General features: G+C 46.7%; 2 protein-coding genes across 2 annotated transcripts; both read right to left on the bottom strand.

The window, feature by feature from the left end:
• Positions 1-4,452: 4,452 nt before the first annotated feature.
• Positions 4,453-13,216, bottom strand: LOC125760275 (uncharacterized). The gene is made up of 4 exons (XM_049420140.1): positions 13,052-13,216; positions 9,337-9,685; positions 6,019-6,360; positions 4,453-4,779 (listed from the first exon to the last, which is right to left on the bottom strand). Exons 2-4 carry the CDS (start codon positions 9,523-9,525, stop codon positions 4,453-4,455), a joined length of 858 nt encoding a protein of 285 aa, XP_049276097.1. The 5' UTR covers positions 9,526-9,685; positions 13,052-13,216.
• LOC119406567 (uncharacterized) lies at positions 9,533-22,189 on the bottom strand. The gene is made up of 7 exons (XM_037673307.2): positions 21,924-22,189; positions 20,977-21,103; positions 20,526-20,690; positions 17,988-18,140; positions 14,492-14,768; positions 13,052-13,212; positions 9,533-9,685 (listed from the first exon to the last, which is right to left on the bottom strand). The coding sequence occupies exons 1-7, from the start codon at positions 22,187-22,189 to the stop codon at positions 9,533-9,535; spliced, it is 1,302 nt and encodes a 433-aa protein (XP_037529235.2).
• Between the last annotated feature and the right edge of the window lie 334 nt (positions 22,190-22,523).

Here is a 22,523-nt window from a genome sequence, read left to right as displayed (position 1 = left end):
CCGTCTTTAATGTTCCGTCACAACCGTTGTCAAGGCTGTCCGTTTCCACTGCACCGGACAGATTGTGAGCTCCACGCAGTTCGCGTTGTTCTTGCGTGGAGACATTCGTACATATGTTTTGATTTTTTTTTTCTTTCACTCACTGTCTAACCCTCTCTTTCCTGCAGCGCCATGCGATAATACGCGCACGCACGCACTCACATAATACATAGTGTGTGTTTGAAATGGGAACAGAGCGGCGATATAATAGGTTGTTGGGTTTTACGCCCCAAAACCACGATACGATTACGAGGTACGCCCTAGCGGAGGGCTCCGGAAAATTTGACCATCTGGTGTTCTTTAACGTGCACGTATATCTAAGTACACGTGCCTCAAGCATTGGGCCTCCGTAAAAAGGCGGCCGCCACGGCCAGGATATAGCGGCAATAGCGAAACGTGGACACTTTGGATATCGCCATTATACTTCGACGATAAATATCTCGATTTACGTTAAACTTTAGCGATTTCCAAAAACTCGATATCGCACTAATTGTGACGTCTTAGAGCTTTCCTATACATGCAATCGTCCTAAAGCGAATACAAAAGTTAATTAGAGCCTTTGTTGATTAGTCGCTTCAACATCATCTTAGTTGCGGCAAACAATTTCTGCCTCGACGTAGAGTTGAGTTCGAAGACCACAGGAGCCTGACTGTAATAGGCTTTTCATAAAAAAATGATTTCTAAAAAAAAACACCATCTAGTATGGTAGAAAACCAGAAACGTTAACCTGAATCAACGCTCTGGCCTGCTACTCATGCGACCAGTAGGAGAGGAACGCTAATCACATAAAATCTGTAGTTTATGAGGCATAATATGATAAGCATTGTTTGTAAATATAGATGAGTTGGCACGGATTTAAACATGTCACCGTGCGGAGCTTGCAGCATGACAAAACAACCGTGTAGAAGCGCCGTAAATATAGACTGGTGGTTGTAACAAACGTTGAGCGTGGGAGTGATAAGCAGCACTGGGGCAAGTAACATTGATTAGCGAAAAAGTGAAAAAGGATAGGAATTTTCGCAGGCGACGGAAACGATGTCTACGGGATGAAAATATTAAAACAAGTCCTCTTCGTGGACCACACGGACTTTTGTTCACCGTGGGCGCTGTTGCTTCGTCTGGGTCAGTGCTATATATTCAGAGAGGTCATGTTTAAAAATAAGCAAATCTGCAGCAGATACTGCACGATCCCACGCAAACTCAACTGTAACGCCTGCAGAGGGCCAAGCGACTTCTGTTTACGTGCTGTTCTATTCCACTTCCAGTCTTTACCTAGCTTCGCTCTAGTTTAGATTTAACTTTGGGTTATAGCTTAGCTATGGAAAGCTTCACAAAAATGTTTGGTCCGAAATGATCATCGCATAAACTATGCGATGAAGAACATATATTATGTTCCTACAAACGTATTGCTTCAAACAATATTGTGAATGTCAACCTTGCTTTTGTGTTTCTTGAAAATATGTGTTTCTTGCTGATTCTTATCACTTTGCTTTCTGTATTTCAATTTTAATATTGCAATAAGTGGGAATTCTTGTCATGTTGCTGCTGGTATTGTACGGAGAGGTGGGACCAGTCACGCTGCCTATACGCAGCTTTTATCCCACCATTGTTGATGTTTATACATGTTTTGTAACTATGTGGCAATAAACTTCGAAACTTCAAACATCGAGGACATCGCACCCCGTTCCAGAAAGTGGATCAAAGAAATTCGGGAAGACACGTAACACAGCACACATGCGTATGAGCGCTGGCTGAAAGGAGCAGACGCAAAACAACATCGCTTTGTGTAGCTTGCAACCAGTTGTGGTGCAATATTTCAAAGTGACAGCGCTAAAGAGGCCTCGTCGCAAAAAATCCGAGGTCGTCGGCATTCTCCGTGATCAAAAGATCAACCCAGCCATTCAGTAAGCCCGGACATTTTGTGTGGCGCTCATTTATTATACCACGGAACGTGAAACTGCTTCGGAAAAAGACCATGTGAGGCGTCATGTCGGACGCGGAGTCAAGGTGATAGGTGCAGTATTGTGTGGCAGAGGCGCAGAATCCCTAAGGCGTCCATCAATTTGGGTCTTTTAAATGTAGGTGGTTTGGGATTCCCACCCACCACAAAGGGTATCATCATAAACATCATTATAACTAAGGTCAACAGCAGCAGCAGCCACGAAGTGTACGAAGAGCGCGGCTACGTGGGAGGGTGCATCACCTTACAGATGCGTAGTAGGTGTTTCGGGGCTTCGCAAAAAGGTTAATAATGCTGGAGTGGATGCAGTAGGCTCCCTAGGAGAGCTTACAAGGGCTTCTCTCACGGGCACAGACATTTCTCTTCTCGCACCATGGCTGAGGTGTCCACCGACATGCAGAGAGTGGCAAGCGTACAAAAAGGCGTTGCGACGGGGTCCGGATAACGCTATCCCATTCCAATCTAAAAAGGCAAGGCATAAATTTCTTACATATTTCCATACTCCCATGTCACTTCTATGGAGAATCTAGGCGTGTTTGTCGTCGGTGTCACCGTCATGTCCGCATTAAGTAGAAATCGATACCATCGCCCCGCGCATCGTATGTTCTACATGCGAGTGAAAGTACGCGAGTGCTGCTGGCGAACGCGGCTAGAACAGAGATGCAGAGAGCCGGCCATCTCCGTCGCGCAAAGCGTACATGCGATAACATCACCCCACGTGCGATGGCTGCCGTCGATCGCTCTTCAAGCCCGCCCCGCGCCAAAGATACGAGTCGGAGGGAGGCTGCGTGCCTTTAGGGAGGAAATGAGTACTTCTACTTTAAAACTTGCCGCTTGAGCTTCGCCCTCAAGAGTAGAACGCGATAGCATAATCGGGTCCCGTTCGCATCGCCTCCTCAAGCGCTAGACTAGCTTCGATTCACGGTGGATGCCTCAACAGTGCCGCAAGGAAACGAACGTCTGTCGCGTAACATTGGCCGTTTCAAACTATCTTTGAATGCCTTCTGTAAGTACCGTTGCGAAGTACCCGCTGCGTCCATTAATCTTGCTTTTGCGAATCAGCGAAGCTCCTAATTTGCCGATCGCCAAGCACGTAATGATGATGATTAAATATGTCTGAGCACATTGTAATGGGTTGGCCTTTAAACACCCACTGCTTGCACAATTCACATGCCTGGCGCCATTCTACGCTTCTGACACGCTATACTATATGCGTTAAGGACACTCGTCCCACTACATGACACACGTATAGTAGAACACGCGCTTGCCACCCAGAAGGCCTGGGCTCGATTCTCAGTTAAACGAAAAATTTTTATTTGCATCATTTTGAATTTTTCGCTAACGAACGACGTTGATTTTTCGCTCACAACCAACGATGTCGACGCCGACACTGACGCCCACACCGGAATTCCTGCGAAATGCACTCTTTAACGCTATCGCATTAAAAGCGCCGTTTTCACCCGAGATCGTGCGCACCGTATACCTCTAGAGATCAGCCGACGGCCCACACCTCAGCACGCGTCGCGCTTTCATCGCAGAGTTTGCGTTGAAGCCGTACACAGGACGAAGCCGCTTCGCTCACTGCAGCGGCCGCATTTCCTTTCAGCGATTTGTTGAGTTACGCCGGGCCCGGTCAGTGGCGATCGCCTGCTTGGCAGGGCCCGTCGAGCGCAGCAGCGTCTCCCATTCCTCCCATGTGGTCAATGGCTCCGGGCCCCGCGGAGCTTTAAGCTTGAGGTTCAGCTGGCGTCGCAGAAGCGGTGGGTATGCGTCACAGAAAGTGGGTATGTGCCAAGCAGCAGCTAGCATAACAAAGCCGTGCATATTATAGTAAAGAGAGGGTGTGCAAATGAGAAGTGAGGCTCAGGTGCAATGATGTGAAGGTGAGGAGGAAGAAAAAAGAGGACGAGAGAGGGTAAATCATGGCATAGCCTTGTATAGTACAGGTTAGCGAGTATATTGGAAATGGAAGTGAGGGTGGGGTGTACTGATGTAAGGGTGAGGAGGAGGGAAAAGAGGAAGCGAGAGGGTAAGCCATAGCATAGCCATGTACACTATAGCTTACCTAGGGGTAGAAAAGAAGTGAGGGTGCGGAGGCGTGAAGTGAGGGTTAGGAGAAGGGCGAGAGAGGCCACTAGAAAAACAGATAAAGAAAGCAAAAAAAAAATCTACGTTTGTCAGGTGATGGCGCTTCCTCGCCTGCTCCACTGTTTACTCATATTTCGCAGGCCTGGCACTGGCTTAAAATGTTTTTTTTTTTCTTTCTAAGAATCTAAACGTAAAGGGGCGATCATGCAACGGTAAAAGCAATGGTCGGCTGTGTGTGGTACAACTGTAGACAGTTCAGTTGTTTCGGCCATGAGATGGCCACATCTATCAACGTCCTTTCTGCCGACGCGTGCTAGCGCCGTTGTCAGAAGCTGAAGCTTCGCACCGAGAAACACTGTGGCTTCTCAGCAGTCCACGACGTCGGTCAAGCTCAGGAACGAGCAGATATGCGCCTGCATCAGCTTGGAGAGCTTGTCAAACCTAGTGCTTCCTTTGAGTTGTGGGTGGCATGCTATTTTGGCCTTGACGACGCCCACGAGGACGAAGTAGTCGAAGGAAAGCCTCTTACGCGCCTCGTCGATGTAACGCTCCATGTCGGATTCGTCGGAGGTGTTTAGGTTAACGCGCAGGGACAGGCGCAGCGACGCGCAGTTCTGCAGGATCTCGAAAGCCAGGGCGTCTTCTTTCTTCATGGAGCCCTTGATGAACTTCAGAGCTTGGTTGACGAGCCCCTGTGATAGATTAGGTTGTACAGTCAACAGTGATACACGTAAGCCTCGAAACTACGCAAAGAGTTTTACAATGAGGTTCTCCTATAGTGTATTGAAGCCACAGTTTTGAAGCCCATGACGCCGCCTTCGGCACTGCTGGCTAAGCAGTACTATATTGTTGCCGACACCTTAACATTTTAAAGCTAAATCATCACATTGTCCCCAAATACCGAAACTGACCGTAGGCGGCGGCGGCCTTATCTGACAGAAGTGATGACAAGTCGTCATAATGAGATGACGTCATCATGACATCACAGGTCCCTCAATTTTATGATGTAGCATGATGACTTCATCACACGACATAGTTACTTGGTCAAACATGCGCCGATCCGGGAGTCACTGCAGCGAAACCACGTTAGGGGCAGAAAGCTATCAAGGGAGGTGGGGGATGAGTAAACGCAATTGATTGAGAAGACGAAGCCCCAGAAGAAGAAGAAGCAGAAGAAAAAGAAGAAGGCTTTTGCCTTCGAGTTGTCTTAGGTATAAGAGACCATGTAACTTTTCACTTTGCATCTCTATACAAAGCGTTATTTTCACGTAGCGCCGTAAGCACAGCGGGTTTACATTGCGTTATGTCCTCAACTATCAACAATGAAAACATCATGCTCGCCATGTTAGGCGGAGAGAAATCTGCGGCTTTTTATACGTCGACGCTTCACAACGAGGTGAATGTGGTGGTTTCTGCCAGCAGACGGCACCACAGAAAATCAGGGGACACGGGTTCCTGAAAATACTTCATCGATTCGACCTGCGACGCCACCATCCACGTTTAACAAGTCTTTAGCAAATTTCGATTAGTTGCCGAAAATTCCTGTCCGGCTCCAGCACTTTCTGGAGTTTCTGCAGCAGTCAGGCTCCAGAAACATTTCTTGCGGGGCTTGATGGCTTTACTACACTACATTTTGGCTACTTAATGATCAATAAACTCAAATCTCGCGTACAGAGTGTTTTTACAAGTGAAATGCCACTTAAACAAAAAATTCGCTTGTTTAATCTAAAAGTACAAAAAATGTGGTTAAAACAAACGCTGTAGAACGGACCTGGCAGTACATTAGACTCAAGATATTTCCACGTTCAAACATCTAAGTATGTATTCGAGTTCAGGTCTTTCAATATTCACACATAGTATGAAGGACACATAAACGTTAACATAAATTCCGGAATTGCAATCGACCTCACAGCGGAACATCGGGCACTCACGTGGTTGCGCCTGATGGCGCTCCTGATGATGGAGTCATTGTAGCGTTTGACTTCCTTCGTACGCAGCTGAACGTCCAGGAGAAACCGGTTTCGGGGAATGGCTTCCTCAAGCTCTCGGCAGATGGATAGCAGCTGGATCTCTTGATAACGGTCACTCTCTCGCAGGTCAATCTTGAGCATGGTCATCGATCGATTGCGCTTTACCATTCGTGCCAGGGCCGCGGCGGACTCCCTCCCAAACTTGAGACAACGGATCTCCAAGACTGAAACGCTGCGGTTTCTTTCGAGGGCTCGAAAAAGGCTGACAGCAAAGGCGTCGGACAAATTTAGGCGTAGGAGCAACTCCCTGCGTGTCAAAGAGCCTAATTTCAGCGTGCGATTGCAGGTGACTGAGTAAGGTAGTAGACATCTCTAACCATCAACTGCATGAGAATAAACGCAATGGAGCCTGCTCATTTCCGAGCGATAGCTCTATAATTCCGGGTAGAAACCTAGAAAACGTCTCGCTGCGTGAATCTGACCTTCAAGATCAGCGGAGCTGACGAAAGAGCTTCAGCGAAACGTTAGTGCGGCCCAATCTCGATAACTAACAGCGGCTCAGTGCCTGCTAGTAATCTTAGCAGCGTGATGAAATCTTCATTTTTAAGGCCTATTACCTGCGCTAGTAAACCGGACTAAACAGGGGGAAGACAGAACGCGCGCAGTTTTTTCTTGTCTTCTGTCCGTGTTTACTAGTGCAGTCAATAGGCCTCACAAATCAATGTGCACCAACCAGCCCGACTTGGTGCTCTACTGCAGTGATGATACCTGACAAATTTTGCCGGCGAAAACAAAACGCGGAAGAGGGTGACAGCCATATTCTTCCGAGACGCCCGGAATGAGCGAGCGTGGTGACGTCAACCGTCCATCGACTTCACTTAGTGCGACTAAGGGCTGCGCTTCCCGATCATAGTACGCATGGTGCACTTACGTTAATGAGTGCAGAACCAACACCCCTGCAATTGTTGTCGTGAACAGTGACGTCATTCTTGCCGCATGCCATTTGCGCTCAACAGGGTGGCTGCTTAGGCTGGTTGGTACTGCATTCTAAAAGCAAACCCTCTTTGTTCTGCGCAAAACGGCTGAGGAACAAAGTAAGTCAGATATGACAGATTGGCTTTTTTCCTAACAAGTTTTGCGCACAAAAAACGGTTTTCTTTTGGAAGGCAGTTGCGCTCAATCGCGCTTCGGTTTCAGTTTAGTTGGTCAGCTGGGATGAATTTCACTACTCCACAATAATTGACATAGGCCAGTTTTTCGAAGTTGCAAAGCGGCCATGGATTTCTATTCTCCTATTTGGACAACCGCCACTGTCTACTAATTAAAAGATAAACATTGATTTTATTAAACTATCGTCGCCAGTGATGTCCAGAGCCATGTTAAGGTGTCTGTCGCTATAGAAAAAGTAAAGATGAAGGCCACGATCAACTGTTTCATTTTCCTTATTTTTCATGATTTTCGGGTATATTTCTTGCAGCACCTTGTAGAACAGTGGTTCTCAGCCATGAATGTTTTGGGGACCCCTTGTGAACACGTGGAAGTGGTGTAGGTCGTCTTGCAGTGAGAGAAAAGGAGGGGGTATCATAAATAACACAACATGCGGGGTGAAATAAGTCTTTTATTTCTCCCTGGCAAAGAATGGTCGAAGTGCCACTCCAATTTGATTTCAACAGTTTGTCAACAAGTTGTGCGCTCTGCAGCCACATTCAACCTGTTTCTACCAATGTTTGCTGTTCAAACATTCAAGCCTAAAAAAAGTATGCTCGAACGCATATGTGGTAGAAGGCTGCATCAAACGCTTTAAAATTATCTCATGGAGAAGGGAAAACCACCGCAATTGAAAAAGTGTTATGCAGTGAAGCATACCGAAACCCAGAAGGGGGCAGCGGTCACGGGACATAGCGCGACTCCAAAAACCCCTTTTGTGTGTGTGTGTCTTTTTTTCGACTATGGGTTTGCTTCGCGGACTCCCTGGGGTGCACGCACCCCTATTTGATAACTACAGGCTAGCAACTGCAAAACGCAGTCAACAGACAATGAGGCCAAGAAGAAAATTACACCATTTCCCGCTAAAGGGGACCATGAGGCGATGCGAAGCCGGAGCACTTGCACGATCGCGTTCCGTTGGCGTTCGTTGGGCATGCAACCGACGTCGCGTCGTGGAACGCGAAGAGGAACGCTACGCGCGTCTTGTCTTCCCTCTAGCCTGGCCGTTAGTTCTCACAGGGCGAGGAGGGAACGCGGTCGACAGGCGTGCGAGAGGGGGGCAGCGTAGGAGAGGAGAGAGAGGGGGAGGGGACGCGCATGCGCGGCGTTGCGCAGGAGAGAATTTCGGCATGTCTATCACGCGTTTCAGAGGAAGAGTGGAAAGGGGGATGGGAGAGGGGAAGTGGAGAGGGGGAGGGGAGAGGGAAAGTGGAGAGGGGGAAGGGAGAGGGGGAGTGGAGAGGCTATGCGCAGTAAGGGTGGTCACGCCGCACACCACCACCACCACCGGATTGAACTCCGCCATAAGATACTTCGCATCTAAAACAGGAAACCATCCCTGTGCTCTACGCGTTGACACCAAGTGGTAGGATCGCGCTGGCATTCTGCAAAGTTTTAAGGGACAGGGCTATTTGGCCTAGTTGGAATCGGTTCATGTTTAAGAAGCGCAAAGAAAACAGGGACGAAGCTGAGAATACACACAGGACAGCCACTTGTCCTGTCCTGTGTGTATTCTCTGCTTCATCCCCGCTTCCTTCGCGCTTCTTGAACATGAGTTTTAAGGGTTCGCTCCCACATGTGGTAATTTGCATTTCCACACTGTAAAGATCTTGCATCATGTAAAGAACTAAGCTTGTAAACTAAGCTGGTCTGGCAACATTATTGCCGTTTGCTTTAAAGTTCGTGCAGCTAACCTAATACTCAAGCCCTTTGTTCCACTATGAATCTTCTTCCGGAGAAGGCTAATCGTTCAATTTATTAGTTAAATGCACGCCCCTGAAATCTAATGAGTGGATTCACGCAAGGACCCTCGACTTCACGTTTTGTAATGCTCAAATGACCTCTGAAATGAAAATACAAAAGGTACTTTGTGGGCCAAGTCAGGAGATACACACTCTCCTTTTGCCCCCTTCGTGGGCATTTTCTGAAAATCTCCAAATAAATGACAAAAAGAAAAAGACATCTACTAAACATCTTCGTTTTTTCGTTTGTATCTCGTGTTAGTTGCGCCGAGTTTAATCATGAACCCATACCAGCATGCCCAACTATGAGTGGTACTAAAACATCTACTACTTGCCTCAGGTACTTGGTCCTGGCGACTGTGTCGATCAGCTTTGGAACCACAGGCTGCGCGCCCTTGACACATTCGAGCCACGCGACAGAGATTTTGCGAGTGGAAGCAAGGGTTTCAAGAAACTCCATTGCGTCCGCCACTCCGTGGTTGTCAATGTTCCGTGTTGTGGAGCTCACTTGAGAAGACATGGCGCCCTTAGCGAAGTCCGATCCGCGAGGATTTGATCCAGTTGAATCTCAGGCGAGAGAAGACGCCGATCCTCTGGATCAGCGCGAACAGGTTGGAGAGCTCGTCCTCGGACGGTGTGCTAGTCATATCAAAGGCTAGTGTCTCCAACGTCTTGTTTACCTGCAAGCACATGCAGTCTTGTACTCGGTATCATCACTGAAGATTGTGAACGTAGAATTCTCCCAAAACACAGATTGAAGTAGATACATTACCTGCAATGAACTGTGATGGGATTAATAATATGAATGGATGGAAGGAAGAACGGACGTAAAGGATGTGACCTTTGTTTTGAGGCCTAGCGGTCCACCATGCCATTTTCCCACTGGGTGGCTGTCCTCCCCAGTGAATTGAAACTGCGTTCTACCAACACTTGATCAGAAGAGCGCTTGTACCTCCTTTGCCGGTAGGTTTCTGGCGGCCGTCTAAAGCGACGACGTAGGCTCGACCGTTTAAATAAACCTGTGTCGCTTTATTTTATCCCAGGGACCTTGGTATATTCATCAATCCTCATGAGACCTCAATTCGAGATCACTATTCATTCACCGCCGAGTGTCAGTATGATAGTGCACCACCCATTTGTAAATATCGCTGAGATTGCCTTGACATCGGGAATCGGACACGCTAATCACGCAGTGATGGTGGATGCTTTGCTATTCTATATAATTGCAACATTACGCCTGGGCACGTGCTTGCTATTGCGAATACAGCGCCGCATGCTGTCCACTAGTTCAGTGCATGTTAGGGCAGCGTTCTCTTTAAGTTATTTCGTTTATGCTTGATAAGTGGTCATGTAGGCCGTATCACTACCAGACACAAAAATAAAGGATCAGGGTCGCCTTCAATTTTTAAATCGTAAAAGGTCGATTCGTGTGCTATATTGATCATGGCATGGCGGTGATATTACGAAGCGGCCAATAAAGGGGCCGAGCAACACTTTTTCAGCATGGTCAGAAAGCGCTACCGATCGGTAGTGCAGGCTCCAGAGAACACGCGAGCCCAACAATATAGCGCAGCATACTGCCTAGAATTTACAGTTACTTCTTAGTCAGCTAGATGTAGTTCCCACTTCCGTCGACAAATGTCTACGGCCATTGGCTGCTTTGAGCATCGTTAGCTGCATAGTCGCCTAAGAAGCCGCGGGATACCGCCACGTACCCGTGCGCACACTCGAGATCACACTGATATCAAGCTGCGCGTTCGAAGAAACAGAAAATAAAGTGCTCTAGGTCATGAAGCGCGCTGACGAAGGGACGCACCTTCTTGCCCTCTTACCATCCCCCTCCCTGCGTAGATTTCAGAGACAGGTCGTGCAAACACGGACACAAGAGACGAGTCAAGACACCACAAACACCACGGCATTTGTGGTGCCTTGACTTCTCTCTTGTGTCCGTGTTTGCACGCCCTGTCTCTTTGCCATCAATACTTACCAACTAGCGTAGCTCTCTGTTATTTTAAGTAGATTTCAGCGCGCTCGCTAGTACGAAAGGCGAGAGAAAACGCTTGAAGCGTGCGACAAATTGTAACTGTGCTCGTACTTGACGGATTCTAAAAAAAAAAAGTTTGCGGCAGTCGATTCCTGTGGCAGTAGGCTCTTTTAATGAAGCCCATCGACGAATACTTGGAAGAGCGTTGAAGGGCCTCTTTAAGGGCACAGGGTAAGGCAAAATTTAAAAAAAAACGTGACCTTTTTTCTTTGCATTTTGGCAAGTGTATTCCTTTCTGCACATTTGCAATGTTCATGCTTTTCACAGGAAGTGTTAGTTTTGGATGAAAAACAGCTTTTCGGAAAGCGAGTAGTGAGTGAACACGAACCCCAGGACAGGCCACTCGTATGCCCTGTGTGCTTACGATCCACGTTTCTAAAAAGGAAAAAAAAAAGACTTCCTGTGCAAAAGCCAAAATGCTTGCTTGGAGTCAGCTGCATATAAGAAATTGTGGAGTAACTTCTAAGGGAATCAAAAGACAGAGCACGCGTTTTTATTCCCATTTGTTCTTCGGAGCGCGTCTGTTCGACCACTTTGAGCTCCTAGCTTCATTACACCTTGTGTCTGTAAGCTGAGATTCTGTGAGTAAATAAGGTCTTTAGCAAGCGTAAATCTCGCGGCAACCAATACAGGTTTCTTGTAAATGCGAACAAATTCCAGCCACGTACTGAGGTGCCGAGCACTGAACTAGTAAGTTCTTCGTCGACGAACCTCTGAGCCTTTTCAACGCCCTTAGAGGGGAATCGCGTGCAGGTTGACAACGGTTATGCTCTAATGATCACGAATATTATTTGTGATGCAATTGGAAAGAATTATTCGTGCAAACTGCGCCGTAGAAGTTTTGGGCTAATCGGAATTATGTCGCAGAGTCCTTGCTGTCTTTGTTTAGGCTTGAGAGTCTCAAGGATTGCGACATGGTACGCTGTTCTTTCGTTTATAGATGGCAATATCGCACGTCCCAAAATTTTGAAATCATTCGGATTGAAGCCTGGACAAAACATAGTCAGTTTGCTGAAAGTGGTTGACCGCAATCGACAGTACATTGCGGATAGAGCTGCACGAGAGCTCACGAAAGAAGCAAGGCAAGCAAGACGACAGGCTCAAAAGTGAAGAAATGATTTTTCCGGTGATTACCAAGCTCGCATCTACGAAATAAAATTGTTGACTTGTGTTCGTGTCAAAAGATGTTCAATCTTCAGCTGTTTTCTTACTTTAAACTCGATTATCTCAAAACCATGTTTATTGTTACTTAGGTACCACTACTTCCTAAACATGTCAAGATAACCACTTGATTATTTTCCTTTGCATTCTTCATAAGTGCATACAACTATTCTACCGCAATTTAAATTATGTACTTCAAAGCTTTTGAGATATTAGAGATCTTGAAAAATGCAAATTAACTCAAAATTGAGGTCCTAGTAGTTAAACTTTCATCGAAATAGATATATAATCTAATCTTAATGAATCTGGTATACTTAAAAAGGCGCAAAATTTGGAAGACAATGATAGATTTAATATGCAGATGCCCCTTTCAGTTGCTGAGAAAACGGTTCCTCAACGTGGTCAAAAACGCATGGAACGTAGAGTGCTTATTCTGTGCCCCTAAATGAGATTGCTTTTGAATTACAGACGCTTAGTTGATTGACGTTCAGTTCAGTGACTCTCACCCACTAATACCCATCCTACTCATCGGGGGACACTTCGTTGGTGGATTGTGTACTCTGTCCAAGCTGCCGTGCCACGAATTCCTGTAATAGCTGGGATTAAGGTCCCAAATCCACGATATGATTTTGACGGACGCCGTAGCTGAGGGCTCCAGAAATTTCGAACGCCTGCGGTTCTATAACGTGCATCTAAATCTAAGTACACCGGCTGCAAGCATTTTCGCCTCCATCGAAAGTGAGGCCGCAGCGGCCTGTATTCCATCCTGTGGCCTTCGGGTGAGCAGTCGAGCACCATAACCAAATGACCACCATGGCGGGTCTGAATTCTTATAACGTACCTTTAGGGCCTCTACCATGTCGTACAGTGCGTCGATGGGGAAATGGTTGTCTTCGATGTTGAGCTTACGTAGCCGGTAGCCAGCGAGCAGTTTGCTCGCGGCAGCCGTCGCAAATTCCTCTCCGAGGAAGCACTGGGTCACTGTAAGGTCAACCAAAGCACCTACGCCGAGTAGGGGAGAGGGAAATTGAAAAGCAATAATTGAGCGTATTGTAATATATAAGTGTCGGTGGTTTTATGCCCCAAAAACACAATATGATTATGAGAGGCGCCATAGAGGACTCCGGAAAGATCCACCAGCTGGGGTTCTTAAACATGCTCCTAAATCTAGGCACAAGGGCCTCCAACATTACGGCCCCGTCGAAATGCGGCCGCCGTGAGCTGGATTCGGTCCCGAGACCTTCTAGCCAGCAGTCAAGCACCATAATCACTGGACTACTGTGGTGGGTGAACTCTTTATGCATACTTCCATCTATTATTAGGCAAGCCTATTCTGAGTCAAATAGCACTGAGAGTATGGCCCACGCGCGCAGCTAAAGCCGTCAGACCCCTAAGCAGAGTTTTAAGGGAGGGTCGAAAGGTTTGCAGATCTAGGCTGATTTCGGGAGAGAAACGCACGCGCACACACACACACGCACGCACGCACACACGCACACACACACACACACACACACACACACACACACGCGCGCGCGCGCGCGCGCTCTTTCTCTTTCTCTCTCTCTCCTGCAAGCACAAGTGAGAGAGCAGACTTGTGCAAACCTGCGGTGTCATAGCTATATATTCAGAATTCCTGTATTTTTTTCTGTTTATTTACGAATACCGCTGTCCTGTTGTTCAGACACAAGGTTTACAGGCTTCTTGAATGCAACTCAAGTGTGCGGTACCTAGCCTAATCGGTAAACGATAACTATGTTATCACATGAATAAGGCGAAAGTTTTACTTGGTATTAGGAACGCTTTCCTAATAACTAGAGAACCACCACGGAAGTGCAGGCTCAACTCAAGCAAAATGAAATGTCGAAACATTACCTTTCACTCGAACACAGCTCGCGCTTTTGAAAAAAAACGGATAACATCACCTGAGAAGTGCCGCATTGCGTTACGTATTGAACTATAACAAAGAATAAGACTCCTGGTGACACTGTGGTACCAAGTGCGGTAAATGTTCATTTAATAAGCAAACGTGCATGGTACCAGCTGTGGCGCTCTCTCCCTACACCCTTGACATCAGGCATTCCTATCACGACAAAAATACTGCACACTACTGTTACGACGACTGTTCCTCATATTCGTGCATACGACTTTAGTACATTGACACTGAAGGAGTCGTCGAGAGATAGTCCGAAATGAAAATTTGGCGAAACCTTGTAAATGGGCTCAAAGGGGTGATCGATTGTTCGCATTGAAAGAAGCAAAACTTCTGAAGCACACTACTTGCCTCTGATGAGGTCCGCGTAAGCTGTCTGCAGATGCGGGTCATCGCCTGTGCATTCTCGAAATTCGAGTTTCTTGAGGGAGTTCAGACCAGGTGTCATGCCTGTCGTGTCCCCAGCGTCAGGCATGGGAGGCGCTGAACACGGCGTCAGAGCAGCGGCCATATCATAGATATCGTTGGCGCGTATCAGGCATTTGTGCACGGATAATGACGTCAGCGTTCGGCTCTGGACCACAGATTCCAGTAGGACCGATGGACAATAGGCCAGGGACCCGTTGAGCTGCACCAGGACGAAAACGTGCTGACAGTGAGCAGCTCACGGCGTTAGAAGCGCAGATGAAAGTCATGGAACCAGCGCGAAAAAAAAAAGAATACACACCTGGTTGTATCATCCACTGCCTTATTACAAAAACGATGTTACCCACGCTTCCGTCGACCAGATATTCCATGCGAGCATCTCTGCTAATCTCTCAGCCATGTCATATATACAGTTACGCCAGTCTTGATTACGATTATTTTAACTTAAGGTTGATCGTGTACGCCACACAATATATTTCACAGCTGCATCGTTACTTTGGCGACACTGCAGTCAAACAGAGAGGTCCATGTCTACAGATTGAAACTCTGGGACTAACATTGAACCTGAAATTCTCTTTTTATCACACATCGTCAATCACAATAAAACGTTTAGCAAGATAGTATTTAACCGTTAACAAGTTACTGATATGTATACAGGGTAGTGAAACTTTTACGTAAGCCCCTACGCTAAAGATACTGCGGTTCATCAGTCATTTTGTTTTTCTTGCGACAGCAGTTATATGAACACTCCTGGAGCATTTTAGTAGTCACCGTCGCCATGAGGTTCCGTATAGTCCAAGGGCGAGAACATCGCGGCGCGCGTCGTTTCTGTGGTGTTCAAGTGAAAGCACGCGACGGCAGCCGACGATCGCGGCTCAAGGGGCTAGGAAATCGCAGGCCGTTTTTGTCGCGCGAAAGTCCCACCGTTAGAGGGTGGGGAGAGGGGCCCCGGAGGTGGGGCTGCGTGGTTCGGGCAGAACTGTGTACGCGCGCGGTCGCGCTCTCACCCTATCTTGACATGGATAAGCAGACTGCTCACACATTTTTACGTGCTGCGTTTTCGCAGCTGAGTTGAAGCGACAGATCGAAGCGACGATGGTCGTTTCGTTCAAACGGCCACGCTACTTTACGCCAGCGTTTTGTTAAGCTACGCCTAATCGAACGCTGAAGGCCGCTAGCATTACTTCGTATAACATTCCAGTTTGTTGCTGTCGCATTCAGTGCTTCGCACTTGCGTCTCACTGTCTTCATTACAGTCACCCTCGCATATCACTGTACACAAGACAGCTTCTGCTCTACAGAAGGAAGCGCTCGCTGTGAATGCCTGGACGCAGCCACCCGAAGGACGTCAATCTAGTTGGTCACAGGAGTCGCTCAAAGACCGCCTAACCGAAGCATTTACATCGCTTTTAGCTGACTCCACTTGTCAGTCAAAGCGTTCACTGGCGGCGTAGCCACACGTCGGAAACACGGCTCTCCGCAAGTGTATAAAATTTATGCCCTCGTGATTCACGCACCAGCCCCAGAAGCTATACACGAAGACATTCCTAGTCCGCTTTTACATGGCAGCCTTAACGCCCCCTATTTTATTATTACAAAATGAAAACATGGTCGTCATTTTGTATAGGTGTTTCCGTTGCTTGGCTGCTGGCCCGAAAGGCGGTCGCATCTAGCTGGAGCCAAAACGCTAGAGGCCCGTGTACTGTGCGAAGGTAGGTAACGTTACGTGAATGCACACCATTTGACCCAAATCATCCCGAGCTCTCCACTGTGGCGTCCTTCGAAACAGAGTATCTGTGTCGCCTTGGGGACGTTAAACCACCTAAGGCAACCAATGTGAAGGACTGCAGTATTTTCCACGCAGATTACAACCATTTGAAAATGATTACAATTAATATTCAATTCCAATCGAACAAAGCTTGTCACGTTATATACGTCAGCAGTATTGGACCCCTACACCTTTGGTGGCACATCTAGTATCCTGGAGAGTTCGTTAATTCATTCCGAGTGACGACACATTGCGCATATGTTGTCACCCTCTCTTGTGTGTTGTTCTATTTGCGCATTACCTTTGAATGAGTCATTTGGTAGAGTTTAACCGCACCTCACATAATATTTTCTTAAAGGCACTCATAATTTGTTTTGGACCGCTTTTCATCAAAATACGCCTAGCTGCGTGCGTTGACCTTGTCATTACACGAGGAACAGCCGGAACATCCCACTCGATTTTGGTTTCCAGAGTTGAGAAACTCACCGAAGATGTGTGGCTATTGCGAGATAAGAAGACTATATTTGTTAAGAGGGAAACAACGGCAGCAAGCAAACTTACTGAGGCCGCCATTGAGGCCACTTTGTCGTACGTCTCCATAAGAAGAAAAAAGTAAAACAATCATCCGTTTTAATTGTGCCGCTGATTTTGTCGTTCGTCTCCATGAGAAGAAAAAAGAAAAACAATCATTCGTTTCAATTGTGCCGTCTCGCAGGACCGAACAATCGTCTCGGTCCTTGCGGTGGCCAGCCCTCTTGACTTCAATTAACAGCAAACCCTACTCACTAAAGGCAGAACGCAGGGCCCGCACAAAATCCACAAATGCTGAGCTTGACCACTTGTCCACTCGACAATGCTTTAAATTCTAGGACAGGTGTCTCAAACACGCGGCCTGCGGCTTCTCAAGTAATAAATCTTTGCGACTTTACTAAACGGTACTCGCATTGTTGTCTCGCCTATAGCAAATAATAAGGCCTTGTTCGGGTAAGCTGCAGAGAGGGGACTGGCATGAAGCATTTTCTTTGTCGTGAGGTAGCTCATGCGGTCATCACGTATTTAAACATAACCGTGGAACAAACTATATTTCATAATCGGCGTCCAGATCTCTGGATTCATTCTACGGATTGATATCTATATGTCTCGCGAATCCTGGGGCTAAATCCCATTCCGAAATTACCCATAAATTTAATATGGGAAATATCGTTTCAAATGGCAATGGTAGACGACATTTTCTTCAAACTACTACTCCCCCCCCCCCCTTCCTCCAACCCTCTTCACTGTCGAGGCCCTGTCGGTAACAAATTTGCTAGTTGCGGCTCGATCGCGGCAGTTAGATTGAGACCAGTGCGCCAGAACTTGGACAGGCACTCTCGGTAGTTGGAAGATCTGTCAAAATGTCGCCCTGCATAATCAAACGTTGACAGTGAGATCGAGTCGTCATGGTACTACGCGTGCTTATATGCGACGCTCGGTCCTGGTGAAGAATCTTTGTAAACAATGATTGACACCTGTACGCGAGATACTCCAACTATTGACAAGGTGCACTTCGCTGCTCCCTACAGTTAATCAGCTCACGTGTACGTACAGGAACGGGGCAGTGAGCGCCCGCGAAATAGGTCAATAATTACAATAGAATTCTATCATCAGTCTTACTTGAAGCCTTTCAAGGGTCACGTGCTTTCGAACGACGTTTGCGAGAGCGTGGCCCCGCTGCGCAGTCAGGAAGGTGCCTTCTACGGACAAGTTCTTCAGGCTCCTGTTTCGGGCAACGAAGCGCAAAAACGTGGCAGCGCTACTGCCAGGTGCCTGCATGAGTGTTCAGAAAGGTCCAGCCCAGAGGTGTCTTGGAGTCTTGCATACGTAGAGTTTAGCTTTTATAACATGCACAGAAAAGGACTCTAGTGAGAACTCTGATGGACACGGAAAAAAGCAGAAACCTGGCAATTCACATTTCAGCATGCGGCCGTGCACCGGCATTTGAAAAATGCCAAATTCTAAGGCGACACAAGGACGAGAGAACACGAGAAATATTTGAGGGGTTTGCGATTCACTGTACAAGCGTGTGATCTGTAAAACTCGGAACAGTAGCGCAAAAAATCACACAGACGACGACAGAGCAAGATGGGACACAGCGCTAAGTGCTGTGTCCCGTGTAAGTGCTCTGTAAGCATGTCATCTCTCAGTTTACTTGGGAGAGAACTTTGTTCTCAAAACAGTATGAATTTGTAATAAAGTCTAATATGTGCGTGCCCTCATGACCCATAATGCTAATGAATCCCCAAGCATTGCAACGCATGAATTTTATGGTTTTGCGCATCAGTCCTTGCGTATATATGTTCTCCAAGTAAAGTCTTCTTGATACCCCGCTCCTACGTTTGTGTGTTCTTGTCCCTTCGCCTAGCGCTTCTCGGCATTACCAGCCTGATGAGGAGTCGTTTAGCATTGCGGGAGCCAACGCTTCAACTGGCAAAGATCATCCTGGGCAGCCAAAAAAAAAACGCAGCAACCATCTCGTCTGCAACGACTGCAAACGACCGGTCTGTGAGCACGCCAATGATCCGCAATGCGCATGCTTACATGGATTTCGTTCTTGTTTATCAATTAGCTTTGCCAGTATCCAAGATAACTTTCGCCAAAATGTCATGGATATCACAAGTTGCTGCTTCTGTGTATTGCTGCAATTTGCGCTGCCATTAACACCTGCACTCGCTATGACACATTCGCGATATTTGTTTTGTACTAGCCTCTGTGTTAAACCTTTCCGAGCAAGCGACTTGCCCGATTTGCAATATTGTACTGTGCGTCCGCGTGCGGCCATTTCTCAAACTGCGTAGACTTCTGAAATATTGCGTGCACAAAGTTTCCCCATTCAATTCGACGATTACAGAAGCGCAGTGTGAGAAATGTTTCACTGAAAATACTGAAAAAAAAAACAACCATTGTTTGGGGAGCTAGGAAAAGTGCCTCCCAATTACAACGATACCTAAAGGAATGTTCAGTACAGATCATTTTACTACATAGGTGCTTCACATTTCAACTAATAACACTCCGAATATTCTCTCTGGAAGTTCCAGACTTCGATAAAAAAGGGGTTTATCGCCATGGAGTACTGTAGTATGTGGGGTTGTAGTTGTACCAACTCCCTTATGTATCATAACACTGTCATAATTTTGCATACTTCCCTTAGTGCTACTTTTTGGAAGGGGCGTAGCGGTAACAAACTAAGTTGTGACATTGGAACGCAATATGCTAATATTAGAATACATGCTCCTTTGTGTTATTTTATGTTTGTTAACAAGAACGTGTATTTGGAGACTAGGCTAGCCTCGTAAACGCTGCCCGCAACTCATGTCGTATGCACATGCAATTTATTCTTTTAATTTGGTGTCCCGCATTGCTCAATTATGTTTAATATATCAATACTAAGAACGGGCGCTCTGAGTTAGACTTTGACGTTGACATCGCAAACCATTTCAGCTGAATCCATCAAGAGAAAATTCACAACCACCCGTTCGTTGCACTAATCAACAAAGTGCTTATGAATTTCCGTACGAAAGGCAATAGAAAATTCATATGGATTTATATGGTACGAATGACATCAGAAAATTGATATTGATTTCCGCACGAACGCCACTAGAAATTCTGTATAGATTTCCACACGAAAGCCATTAGAAAATCCTTATGGATTTCTGTACGAAAGGCAGAAAAAAATCTATACGGATTTTGTATTGACTAACCAGCGCTAGCCTCGCTTGTCACCTGGTGTGCTGCTACAAGCAACATACATTTTTGTGCACACATATCATTTGCACAAAATTAAATAAAATTTAGCTCTACTGCATATTTATTGTTAAAGTTTGCGAAAGTTTGCAATCGCTTCAACTGTACTTGAATCAACGAAGTAGGAGGGGTTCCTACGTTCATTTTAGTATGAAATTTTATGCGCCTATTAGTAAAACTAAACACTAATATGTGCATTCACTTCCATCGACGGGGCGCATTAACAAAATGTGACGAAGACTAAACCTGATATATGAACCAGACATTCGCTGTAGATAGCTGAGCACTGTATTCGCGAAACAAGTGAAGTCATTTCATTGCACTGCTCTCAAGCCACGCTGCACAAAAGGCTCAAAGAGGTACCTTTCTAACGCGTTAACGCAAACGCTGCACTGATTTTGCAACACTCACCTTGATATCGACTAAAAGGAGAGTAGTGAGAACGTTGGCTTGCTCCACGTAGACACCGAGGGTGTGCGCGATTTCCGCGGAAAAGTAGGCGCTGCAGATGCACAGATGGACGAGGTTCTTCAGACTGGCTACTGCCCGAGACCAAGTGTTCTCCGCTGCAGTCAACTGAGGTAGAAGTGGAGCAATATGTGAAAGTGGAAAGAATGAAGGCTAGCAACATTTATCAGTCTAAACTGCAGCACAGTAGAAATGTACTGGTCGGATACTTGCTGGTATGAATTTATGGCACGGTTGTTTGCGCTCCTCTGTTTTTTGTTTCTGCTTCTCTTCTGTGTCTGTTTTAACTCTCTCCCACGTTATCAATGGCAACGCAGGTAACTGTACCATGCAGCACACTGTGAACACATAAAAGGAACCGCAGCGACGCCTTGTGCCTTCACTGGTCACTGACCTTATCAAACGAGGGGCTCTTGATCTCGAGTAACTTGACACCTGCTGCGCCGGTCCTTATGCCGTGTAGGAGGACGCTCGTTTCGAGCACGGTTGTAGTCATGTCCAAAATGATGTAAGTTACGCACCTGCATCGTGAAAGCCAATATGAAGAACATCGTAGCTTTCACTCAGCATTCAAGGAAGTGCTACGGGAACTTGTTTATGCGTCCATGCATCCACACTTGCGCATGTTGGGCAAGTGTAGACGGGGTGGGAGATTGGGTCTTTTGAAAAGCATCATTTCAGAACCGGAACTGTACCAGCGACCAGACGCCAGAGCGGGCTACTTTGTAAAGGGCCCACAATGCATTTACGCTTCAAATAATCGTTAGCTTGGCACGATATTTTCGAGCTGGAACCATGTGGACCACCTTCAAGAACTTAAGAAGTAAATATCAATGCTAACAGTTTTTTGCGTTCTGTTGCCTCTTATTAGTTTCACTACAGGATCAACTAGAAATAAGAGCTCAATAACCCGCTCGCTGTGAAACGCACGAGTCCAACTGTACACCATGTCAACTTTTACTTTTATTTAAAGAGTCGACTTGTTTTACAAAAGTCTAAGCCCTCAGTGCACCACCTCATCATCCTGCATCCGTCATCACACAGTTTGCTGATAAAATCACGTTGTGACGATGTAAAAGAGTGGGACGGCCAAGGGTATTGATTGCCTGTGAGGTAGTGCAAAAGGGAAGGAGAATGGGTGTGTGAGGCGAGAGCTCAGGCTGCAATTTGCGATGCATTCTGTGTCCGTCACCTATCACGTAAATTCCTTCACGTCTGTCCACTAAGGCTATCCTTATTCGACCTAAACGCCATGAATATGCAAAGTACACCAAGCCTACCTCAAGGACTCAAAACTTGAACCATTACAATCGGTTCCTCTGTGAAGGTGTGCTTTTTCACCTGTGTTGCCGCAGTAGCAGGTGAATGAGGAATGAGGCACGAAGCACGTCCTGATGTTCCGAACTGTTCACTGAGCCCTCATAGCCCTGCAGCTTGAGCTCACCCCAGACGTGCTCGAGGAGTTCGATGTTGTCCCGGGACAAGTATACTGTTCCACAGCTCCAGGTCAGACATGATCCAACAGCGCTCCTTGTCTGGAACCCATGTGCAGGAGCGCTCGAAGCCCGTATTGTTGGCACCAACTGCGTGGCCAAGACCAACGGCATCTTCACTCACGGCATGCCGATCTGCAGTCTTCACGCAAACAGCCATGGAAGATCGGGCCAAAGCACCAGGTGACCATAGTATGCAAAATGTACTGATATAAAGACACACGAGAACACAAGGTAGACTGGTTGCACACTTTTGAATCCGCGCTGAAAACCACACACGGACATTCTAGGTATGTCTTCGTCGTTTTCCTGGCTGAATAATAAACGGGCAAAGACACAAAAGCGAACGAATTAGCGTTTTTTTTCTGAAACAATTATCATTTGCAGGTCGAATTTGCTGCATAGGCGTAGTCCCGGAAACATTGAAATAAATCGCGAATGTGAAGTG

The sequence above is a fragment of the Rhipicephalus sanguineus genome, chromosome 10, assembly GCF_013339695.2.
Source record: "Rhipicephalus sanguineus isolate Rsan-2018 chromosome 10, BIME_Rsan_1.4, whole genome shotgun sequence".
NCBI classification, from domain to species: domain Eukaryota; kingdom Metazoa; phylum Arthropoda; class Arachnida; order Ixodida; family Ixodidae; genus Rhipicephalus; species Rhipicephalus sanguineus.
The sequence above is the reverse complement of the archived record's forward strand: the minus strand, read 5'-3'. Positions and strand labels throughout refer to the sequence as shown.